Genomic DNA, 11254 nt, shown 5'->3' with positions numbered 1-11254 from the left:
AATTAGTACTGCTAGCGCATTAGTAGGGCCGCGTATTTCATGGGAGGATGCGACACGAGAGAGACTGGCCGTCGTTCATCGGTTCGAGCTCAAGGAATCAAGGAGGCAACAACGGTGTCAAGGCAACCCTAATTCTTTCTCGAGCCGTTAACATAGCTAGGGCGGCTAATGTACGGGTCAAACCCGCTGACGCACTCAGATGAAGCAAAATCTTTTGTTTATGGCAATGGATCACATAATGCAAGGAAAGAAATGGCGATCTTCGCCGCAGGATCCCGATCGAATCGGCCTGTAATTGGAATGTCCCATTGTTTCCTGAACAAAAATGATATTGGCCAATGTCCATGAGGGAAATCTATCTACCATATATATGCTGGAGTAGTATATACATCGTGCAGGAAAAGAACAAGAATCCCACCACCCGGATAACAGGGCCTGCCTGTCCCCCGGAGATCCAAAATCTGACGCGGGTTTCCGGCCCGGCCCATCCCCATCCGTCAACCAACCTCCCCCTCTACGCCCTTCAAATTAAAAGGGTTCCCACACGCACGCACGCACACCATCAGTCTACTCCTCCCCTGTCCCCGCACTTGCCACATCCAGCTCCGGCAATGCCTCCTCCGGACGGCGACGCGTCGCTGGCGGCGGACGAGCTGCAGAGCCTGAGCTTCGGCTCCTCCGAGCGCTCCCGCTCCGCCTCCACCGTCTCCACCGCCACGGCCTCCTGCTCCACCTCCTCCTCGGGCCCCATCGGCCCCCACCCGCCGCCGCGCTCCGCCCCGCGCCTCGGCACCGTGCAGCTCTCCGACATCCGCTTCGTGCGCCGGCTCGGCGCCGGCGACATCGGCAGCGTGTACCTGGCCGAGGTGCGCGGCAGCAAGCAGGGCGCCGGCGCGCTGGTGGCGGCCAAGGTGATGGACCGCAAGGAGCTGCAGGGCCGGAACAAGGAGGGCCGCGCGCGCACGGAGCGCGAGATCCTCGAGGCCGTCGACCACCCCTTCCTCCCGCGCCTCTACGGCGTCGCAGAGGGGGAGCGATGGTCCTGCCTCCTCACCGAGTTCTGCCCCGGCGGGGACCTCCACGTCCTCCGCCAGAGGCAGCCGAACCGAAGGTTCTCAGAGGCCGCAGTCAGGTACGCCGGCTCGCCTCGCTGTTTACGATTACATTACACAAACGCGTTTTTTCGTAGCCGTATAATTAACGAAGCTCTCTTCTAAAAGAAGTAATCTGAGATCATATCGTTCGGTTAACAACATGAATATATTTAACAACATCAACTTCCGATCGATCATACTTTGTGCATTAACATGGAGTTTCTCTTAACAATACCAAGTTCCGATCGTATTTTAGGCCAGAACTGTGTCTTAGCAGCTAAGTGACCGATCATAGCCTTTCCGGAGAAGAATGTGGCCGGTTTCCAGGCTTCTACCACCACCACTTGGCCTCGTTTGTTTAACTCTGCTGTTCCTCTGTTCCCCCGACCCTTTTTGCGTAGATTAATCGCAACATTTTCAAAGGATCTAGTGGACGCAGGGCGCATGGTTCCGCTGGCCCCATGTGTCTTCGGTTGGGCAAGCATCTGTCCATTCATGTCCACTATGTCTAGCCCCCCTCATCCTCATCCTCATCCTGATGGAGAGCGCACAGCACAATATCAGATCGATTGCTGCCTTTTTGGATGCATCCTTAACCCAAAATTCAATCTTCATTAACAAGGCACGATCGTGACGCATGAGGATGATACCGTTTTGCCAAACCAAGCCATGAATACGCATCCAAACCACACCTGCTTGCGCGCCCTGTTTCCTCTGGAGATAGATGCATGTTCATGGGCCATCGCCTCCACTGTCCTTCTCACTGTCGCAACCAACAGTTCCTTGGTTCCATCCATGCTCTGAAACTCTCTGAAGAAGAAGGCAGCCACACAGTTGCACGCCCATGGATGTAATCACCGTCCAATGTCTGACTAGTCTGACCAGGAGCGCCGTGAAAGCTGAAACCAAGCCCGCTAGCTCCATACGGAAATAAAGCTGGCATTGGCGTATGCGCTTGCATGCTTCTGCCCATCAGATAACTATCATCTTTTTTCTTCCCTTATTATGTCTCTAGTTCATGATGATCATTTGGCTGCCGACGACATCAACTCCCCCACGCGAGATATACGGTGAGTGAGGTTATTATTTCCTTCCGGAATTAGCATCATTCCCGGCCGTATATATGCGTGCATCCATGTGACGGTTAATTAGGATGCAGGTCATACACACCGAGATTAAAGGACAAGAAATACGGGCGGCAGCGAACTGTAGAGTACAGCTCGGAAACACAGCGGTGGTAGAATTATTGGCCACGTTCGCTCCATTACAGCGTCATGTGGCTCCATTGTCGATTCATGAGATTAGTCCAAGATACATCAGCCGTAGCACTCATTAGTCAACTCTTCTCAGAGCAAACATATATCTAAGCTATTACTTTATCAACTGTCTTCTATCAAAGGTCCAATTAGCAAGCTTGCTAACTTCAACAGAAAGTGTATATATGGCAAATAATAACATGTACTCCCTTTGATCCATAATAAGTATCGAACTTTTGTTAAAATTTAACCGAATTTAAACCAAAAACTATGACACTTATTATAGATTGCGGGTTTTCAATATATAGGGTTTCCAATTAGCGAGCTTATTAATTTTAACTATACATAAAGAAGGAGGCAAATAACGTGTTGCAAATTTAGGCAAAATGCAGGTTAAATTCTGTCTTGGTTTATTGAATCTGTGTTAGTTTTTAAGGCATATTTGGTTCGCGTGACAAGGAAAACGTAGGAACAGAAAATTTGTAAGATTGTAATGGCGTGTCCACTACAATCTTTTCGGAATTCATATGAACCAAAGTCTTTTTTATTCTAGCAGAAAAAATAGATCTTTATCAAAAAAAAAGGAAAAAATAGATGATCAAAAAGAGATGTGAGCGAAATTTTGGAACGGAGTACGGATTCACGGGTCAACAACGTACGTCTTTGCTTAAACTTTAACGGAACCAAACAAATACGCAAGAGAAGCGAGCGACAAAAAAAAATACAGGGGCAAACTGGCAACAATAAAACACTTTCTGCGCCACTCCAGAGAGAAGTTTTGCATATGATGTGTGGGTCCTAACAAAAATGAATCAATCCTTGTTTGACGCGGCGAGCAGCAGTGGTTGTAGTGCAGGTATACGATCGAGAGAGCATAAATGCTATGGCGTCGTGCGTTTCGGCCGGTGGCAGTACCTGCACGCTAAACAACAGTGTTGCCATTCATTCAACGCGACGGCGTTATGGCGTGGCCGGTCGTGGTAGGCATTACCGGTGAGCCACACGAGCGCCGCCTCGTGCCACGGCGCCGGAACCGGCCGCCGAACATGGCTCTAAAAATATACTTCCCCTACTCTCATGGATCGACTAAACAGCAGTGCTTGATCGATGCGTTGGTCAAGAGAGGCTCCGTTTTGTTAACCCCCCATGTGAGATGTTTAAGAATAACAGCTCTGAATCACACGCACAGACATGGCCATGAATGGGGTACTCGGCAGGGTACTTGCCGTAGCCCGTAAGGATTAATCTAATTAACCCGAGGAATGATCGGCTGAGTGGGGTGCACACATGCACGATCGATGTGACCTTTCTCCGCCATTAAACAAGGCTCCACCCCAACGTGCAACGTCCCCAACATCAATGATGAACTACTTGGAGTACTGTCTCTTGCCTTTGCTTCCCCTCTCGTGACTTTTTTGCTTGATAGTACCGGAGCGCACAGTGTGAGCCACCGTGCCAGGTAGAGGTACAGTGAGGTGACACTGGAGTTGGCTCATGTGTGTGGCCAGTGCGAGTGTTTTGGTTGCATGTGAATAAAGTCAAGCCATGCACTTGTGTGCTTTTCTGGTATGCAATTAGTTGCTTGCTGTGCAGTTCTCCACCAAAGTTTAAATTTGAGGTGGACAGGCGGCATTAGGGCATCTCCAACCGGGCGACCCAAACGGACGCGCTGGGCCGTCCGTTTTGGACCGTTTGGGTGGCCGAACGGACACCCGGACAGCGCCCCGCGTCCGCGTGTCCATTTGGGTCGCACGCTGCGCCCAACGCGCGGACGCACCGCATATGTAATTAAAATAACAAAAATAAAACTAAAAAAGGAAAACAGCCAAAAATAACATTAAACTAGTGGTTAATTAAACTTAGCCCTATTTTGGGCAATTTTTACACAAAAGAAAGCCCTATATGGGCTTTAAACAAAAAAAAAGAAACCCTAGACAGGGTTTGCGAGCATGGTGGCCGTCGGCAGTACTACCCCCAGTAGTACTCGTCATCGTCGGCGTCGATGACGACGACGCTCTGGCTGCGACGCGCTGCTCGGCTCGACACGCCGGAGGGCACCGGGGACTCGGCCAGTGGCTCCCATCGCGCCCTTTCCCAAAGTGCGGAGTGCGGGTTCGGCGGGCTCGCCGGCACACGCGGCCGTGCCCTCCGCGCGGACTCTGCCGGAGCCGCTCCTCCGCTGCGGCTGCGTGGCCGAGCGCTCCTCCTCCGCCGCGGCCCGCGTGGCCGTGCGTTCCTCCTCCGCCAGCGCGTGGCCCGGCGCTCCTCCTCCTCCCGGAGCGCCGCCCGACGCGTAGCCTCCTCCCGACGGCGCGCCGGCTCGAGGAAGGCCCACGCCTCCGCCGGGCGTCCTCCCGGGCCTTCCCGGCCGCCTCCTCCCGGCGCGGAGGTGCGCAGTCGCCTCGGCAAGGTGCGGCCATTTGGCCGGCTCGTCGAGGTCCTCGCTCGCGCGGACGCCGCGAGCGCCGCTGCAGCCTCCGGTCGTTCTCCTCCTCCTGGGCCGCGGCCGCGATCGGGCCGGGGCGCGGCTCGTTGATGTAGAGGCCACCGGGCGGCGCCCGCCCGCCAGCGTGTGTGCACAGGTCGCGCGCGAGGCCGCGCCGTCGCGGATGTGAAGCATGTGCGCCGGCGCGCATCGTGCTCCACCTCGAACCACAAGTCCCGCTTGGGACTTGCGTCGCCGCACGCGGGGTCTCGTCGGAGGTCCGCCGGCACCGAGCGCGGCGCCTCCGGATCTCGGCGTAGCGGGCGCGGCCGGAGCCGGGATGGCGGCACCGAACCCGATCTCGCTCGGGTGCGCCCGTGGGGGAGGTGCACGTCCCCACGGCATTGGGACGCCGGCGTCCTGAACATCCGCGCCACCGCTACGGTGACGTAGATCCGGTCGCGTTCGGGAGGCGCCGGCGGCCCCATTGCGAACGCCGGCGGCGCGACTTGCCGGCCGCCGCCGGCCTCGTGGTCGTTGGCGGACGGCTCGAACTCGCGCTCGGGGCCATGGCGGCGCGGAAACTTCGAGCTCGCGCGTGCGGCCGAGTGGAAAGTGGGGACCGGATAGGGATACCCCCTTCCCGATCCACATTTAATAGGACCAGGGCACCGACAGTGGGGCCCACGCGGACAGGGCGGACACGCGAGGACGCCGCGTGCCATCCGCGGCCACGCAAACCCGGCCCAGATTTGGGCCGGGTTTGCGTCGTTCCGGACGCCGCGGCCGTCCGCTTTTGCGGTGCTTCCCCGCGTTGGGCCGGGTTTTTGTCCGACTGGACCCAGCCGGACGCGCGGGCGCGGGATGGGTCGCCCGGTTGGAGATGCCCTTACTACTAGTGCAGATAAAGCAATAACGCTTCTTCTGTTTTTGCGCGAATTTTTTTTTAAAATGCTTATCAAGTTCTGAACTTCTGATAGTAGTGATTAATCATGTTTGACGTTTGTTTTCTGAAACTTTGCTGCGTTGGCAGGTTCTACGTGGCAGAGGTGGTGGCCGCGCTGGAGTACATCCACATGATGGACATCGTGTACCGCGACCTGAAGCCGGAGAACGTGCTGGTGCGCAGCGACGGGCACATCATGCTCACCGACTTCGACCTCTCCCTCAAGTGCGACCCGACGGCGCCCACGCCCGCGCACGTCATCTCCGACCCCGTCGCGCTCACCGGCCACTCCTCCTCAAGCTCCTCCTCCTGCATCATCCCCTCCTGCATCGTGCCCTCCGTCTCCTGCTTCAGCCTCTTCCCGGGCCGCGGCCGGCGCCGCGCCCGCCGCCGCAAGACCAAGAACGGCACGAGCACAACCAGCAGCTTCCCGACGGGCGTGCTGGACCTGGAGTTCGTGGCGGAGCCGGTGGAGCTGCGGTCCATGTCGTTCGTGGGCACGCACGAGTACCTGGCGCCCGAGATCGTGTCCGGCGAGGGCCACGGCAGCTCCGTCGACTGGTGGACGCTGGGCATCTTCATCTTCGAGCTGCTGTACGGGGCCACGCCGTTTAAAGGGCACGACAACGAGATGACGCTGGCGAACATCGTCGCCCGCGCGCTCGAGTTCCCGAAGGAGCCGTCCGTGTCGTCTGCGGCGAAGGAGCTGGTGACCGCTCTGCTGGCGAAGGACCCGACGCGCCGGCTCGGCGCCACCATGGGCGCGGGGGCCATTAAGCGGCACCCGTTCTTCAACGGCGTCAACTGGGCGCTGCTTCGGTGCGCCGCACCGCCGTACGTGCCGCCGCCGTTCAGCGTCGCGGCAGCCAGAGGATCCGGCGGGCCTGGGAAGATGATCAAGGTCCCTAACGACGACGTCGAGGACATGTCGGACGACAGCTGCCCCGGCACGCCCGTGGAGTACTACTAGGTCAGATCGGACAGGAAGCTCCCGCGCGCGCGCGCACGTACTAGGAGGTGCTTCCAACAAGATGCTGCCGCCGCCGGGACCGAGGCGCAGATGTCCGGTGCACGTGGTGGTGGGGATGCCGGTGGACCGCGCGCACGAGGCAGCCCATGGGTTGGGCGCGCGCGGGCAGGCGCTGCGTTGTCGCGTCAAATAGCTGCCGGCCGTGTGCGTGCGTGCGTGCACGATGCTCAAGCAATAACTTAACCATGTTCATGTTCCGTTCTGTTTTGACTTTGCCTGCCCGCCATTTCTCGGATGGTATGACACATATATAATATAGTAGTGAGTAGAATTGTATTATCATGAGCGGTGTTTGCGAGTAATGAGATCTCCGAGTAATTGCTACGCGATCTAGTAGTAGAGTAGCAAAAGTTCTTTTCGCATTGTGAATAATTTGGTGTGCGTCGTCCCGTCCTGAGGATGGAACGAATGATTAGAAGCTCTGATGGCAGATGATCAGGTCTGGGCTTTGGGCGGCAGCAGGGGGACACCAGCCGGTGGACCCAAACACGGCGAGATGTGCAGGCGGAGGGGGGATCCGATCATTGCCCCGGGAATTCTGCGCGCGCCTTTTCCTTCACTTCTCTTTCACTTTCCCTGAGCGCCCGTGCGCTTCGCCTTTGGATGCGCCACCGGACTCGCAGTCGCAGACGACACGTACTTCTACAATGCATTGCAACGGTGTGCGTGTGTGATCGCTCGATCGCCGGGTAAAAGATGCTGTTGTTTTTACCAGGTAGCTGCGGCAGCGTGAAAAAGGCAGAGCCTGTCCTATCCTATCCTGCTGTTGACAAGTAAAGGATGCGTGCATGACTGCAGTTACAATGATCATGCACGATGCGTGCTAGGAATCAGATGCAAGTCAACCACCTACATGGAAAAAAGAAAAAGAAGAAAATGCATCTGCAGTTATTTACACGCGTGACTCGATTTAATCTGCGAGTACTCGCGAATTCAAGAATCGTTGTCCTAAACTTGTCAATTTAACTCGATTTAGTCCGAATTTAGCCCAACCGTTCAAAAAATCACAGTGAACTAGAAGACATGTGGACGTGGGCCCCAGATGGACGAGGGCGCATACTTTGGAATTTGCAACACGCTTTGTCAGAGCATCTCCACCAGCGCGCCACGGCTTCGATAGCGATTTGATGGCTCGCACAGGTACACTTCAAATGGTCCCGGCTAGTTTTCGAGCCCAATAGAATCGCCGGCATCCCCGTGTCACCCCCTTCGTGTAGGGAGCGAATCGGGCGCACCGGCGCCTCGCAGCACGTTAAAAAACGAGCGTGGGTTTTGCCTGGCAGGCAGACACACCGATTTCCCGCCTCCTACCCACGCCCGAGCCGACCCCCACCCCTCTAGATCGCCACCATCGCCGTCGCCGCCACGCCCCTGCTTGCAATAGACACAGCCGTCTGTCTAGGAACCGCCGTCCATCAACACGGCCGCCATCCCCTCGACCGGCGGCCGCTGTTTCGCCCGGAATAGAGCTCGTCGCAACTGCGGCACAACCGCCCCGCCCGCAAGGTGTTCGTCCGATTGCCGCGATGGACAACGACGACGAGATGATGGTGCAGCTGTTCACAGAGGAGCAGGACACTGAGGTTGTCCAGCGGCAACAGCAGCACCTGATTCTGACGAGCATGATGCGCGTTCGCCAGCCTTTCTTCATCGTGCCTCGGCACGGCGGCTCAAAGCCAGGCAAGAGGAGGAATATCAACCGGCATCGTCAAGCCGGCGCAATGCTTCTTGACGCCGACTACTTCAACGACGACGCGACTCATTCGTCGAAGGAATTTCGGCGCCGGTTTAGGATGAAGAAGGAGCTGTTCTTGAAGATTGTCTACGGCGTCAGGGAGTACGACAACTACTTCGTTGCCAAGCAAGATTGCACAGGTTTGTGGGGTTTCACCTCAATTCAGAAGTGCACTGCTGCAATGTGCTGTCTCACATACAGAGCTCCTCCAGATACAACCAATGACTACCTACGGATGGCAGAGTCGACATGTACAGAGACTCTCTACAGGTTTTGTCGAGCCGTCATAGCGGTGTTTGCTAAACACTATTTAAGAGCACCAAGAGAAGATGATATAACTCGGATCCAGAAAAAAATGCAGCAAGAGGGTTTCCTGGGATGCTTGGAAGCATTGACTGTATGCATTGGGGCTGAAAGAATTGCCCTTTTGCTTGGCAGGGGATCTACAAGGGGCATACTGGTGAGTGCAATGTCTTTCTTGAGGTGGTGGCAAACCATGACCTTTGGATTTGGCATGCATTTTTTGGCATGGCAGGAACAAACAATGATATCAACGTGCTGCAGCGCTCTCCGGTGTTTGTCAGGCTAGCTGAGGGACAAGCTCCTGCCGTGAACTTTGAGGTAAATGGCCACGCATACAACAAGTGGTACTATCTAGCTGATGGTATCCATCCGACGTATGCTACATTTGTGAAGACAATTCCCTCTCCACCAAACGAGATGGAAGCTTATTTTGCAACATGCCAGGTAGCAGCATGCAAGGATGTTGAGCGTGCTTTTGGGGTGCTTCTGCAGCGTTTCGCCATTGTCAGGTACCCTGCTCTCACTTAGTCTGAGTCTAGGATGTGGGAGGCGATAAACGCATGTGTGATCATGCACAACATAATCTGATGCGGGCTAGGCCCGAGGGTGTGCCCAATCTTCACGGTTTGACCCGGGTGAGTGTGATTGCGGAGGGGGATTCACGGGGAAGTGGATGAACGCGAAGAACTCGATACAAACACACGCACACACACAATCGGTTTGTCCTCGTTGGCCCGAACCACCAACTCGATAGAAGTTGCAGGAAAAGACCTTTCGGTAGAAGTCCCGCAAAAAGATCGACGAATCGAAGATCCTATGAATCTAGAAGGGTGAAAAGACCAAACTCAATAGAAGTGCAAGCAAAAGACCAAATAGGTAGAAGTGCAAGCAAAAGATCAAGATTGGTAGAAGTCACCAAAGAGATACAATAGGATTCGATCGGAGCCCGGGTGGTACAATAGGAATTAACCTAAGGTGGGGGTTTCCCAAATCCACTAGGGGATAACAGAGGCATAAGCCAATTCATCTAAACATCATCTCTCCCTCATGAAGGTGGGGGTAGGTGCCTATTTATAGGTAGGGGCCGAAGGGGTAAGTTACAAGCCAAAAGGGGTTGAGATCTGGCTGAGATTCGATAGGGCGGAAGTTCCGGTCCTAAGGGGCGGAAGTTCCGGTCGGGGGTGGAAGTTCCGGTCCTAAGGGGCGGAAGTTCCGGTCGGGGGCGGAAGTTCCGGCCATGAGGGGCGGAAGTTCCGGTCGCAGCTCTTCAGTGTGAGCATCTTCAATCTTGGATGGAATCTGGGCGGAAGTTCCGGCCATGAGGGGTGGAAGTTCCGGCCTGGAGCGTCCAGCTCTTCTTTCTCCTTCTCTTCCATGCTTCCGTGACATCGGCCTTGCGTCCTCGGGTCTCCATGGCATCCACTCTTTCCTCCGTACTTGTCGTCGAGTTCCTATCATCAAGATATGACGGAGCATGAAGTAGTATATCGTCCCACATAGGCGATTCGAGGCACGTGTAAAGGAGAAGATTCACCTTTGCGTGCCGTCTTGGCGATGAAGCACATGATGCGGTGAAGACCGAAGGTCGGGCTGCATCATCTCCCCCCACTTGAAAAAGAGTCGTCCTCGACGTTAAATCTTCATGAATGTATGGAGGAGGTAGATGACACGAACGCTTGAATGTCGCTTCACTTGTCAAGAGCCCTATCAATAGCACAAGAAAAGCCAAGCAACACTCAAAGCATAGCCAATGTTCCACGGGATTAGCAAGGGGCCTTATGTAGAAGGAGGTCACCTTATCGTAATGTCGGTGTGCTCTCATGGAGAGGTCTTGGGTAGTAGATGTGTGTGGTCGAAACCAATCCTTGAAGCTTATCCACAAGTATGTATTTGTACCTTCACGCAACAAAGACCAAGCAACGTATGTTTGTGTGTGATATTGGAGCACATCATCGATGACATGTCCTTTCATGTTCACAACACCGTTAGCACAACACAAATTTATCAAGAATAATGCATGTGCAAGGTCAATGTGTAAGAACTCCATATGAACATCTTCCAAATGTGGGAACACAAAAACTCCAAATTGTGAGACGACCATGGTGTCCATCTCATGTAGAAACTCATGTGCATTATTGCACTCAAGGCATCGGAAAGAGAAATTGTTCAACATCCTTGAAGCAATAAGTGGAGAGTTTGGCAAAAACACATACGGAAGAGTGTCCAAAATATCATCAACATGTGTGCACACAAACCATTGGAAAGAGAAATTGGTCCTCATATTTGGTGCAACACACAACATATCATCCAAAAAGTTCACCAAGCAAAAGTTTGCACAACCGTGCGTGCCAACAAACCACATGAAAGAGAAATTGGTCAACTTGTTTGAGGCAACACCAACGGTAAGAATCACATCATCATGCTTGCAAAAGAACCATAAGAAAGAGAAATTGTTCGGCATGTTC

At 54.5% G+C, this 11254-nt stretch overlaps 1 protein-coding gene across 1 annotated transcript; it reads left to right on the top strand.

Annotated features, from left to right (window-relative positions):
• Positions 1 to 545: 545 nt before the first annotated feature.
• Positions 546 to 7033, top strand: LOC127299843 (serine/threonine-protein kinase D6PKL2). The gene is made up of 2 exons (XM_051329882.2): positions 546 to 1132; positions 5809 to 7033. Exons 1-2 carry the CDS (start codon positions 612 to 614, stop codon positions 6689 to 6691), a joined length of 1404 nt encoding a protein of 467 aa, XP_051185842.1. The 5' UTR covers positions 546 to 611; the 3' UTR covers positions 6692 to 7033.
• Positions 7034 to 11254: the final 4221 nt, after the last annotated feature.

Source organism: Lolium perenne, chromosome 5 (genome assembly GCF_019359855.2).
Source record: "Lolium perenne isolate Kyuss_39 chromosome 5, Kyuss_2.0, whole genome shotgun sequence".
In the NCBI taxonomy this organism is placed as follows: domain Eukaryota; kingdom Viridiplantae; phylum Streptophyta; class Magnoliopsida; order Poales; family Poaceae; genus Lolium; species Lolium perenne.
The sequence above is the reverse complement of the archived record's forward strand: the minus strand, read 5'-3'. Positions and strand labels throughout refer to the sequence as shown.

Bases quoted from the DNA above. Each gene is read 5' to 3' on its own strand.
- LOC127299843 (XM_051329882.2), top strand. From the start codon at position 612: ATGCCTCCTCCGGACGGCGACGCGTCGCTGGCGGCGGACGAGCTGCAG. The intron at 1,133-5,808 runs GTACGCCGGCTC...CTGCGTTGGCAG, and splicing joins TTCTCAGAGGCCGCAGTCAG to GTTCTACGTGGCAGAGGTGG.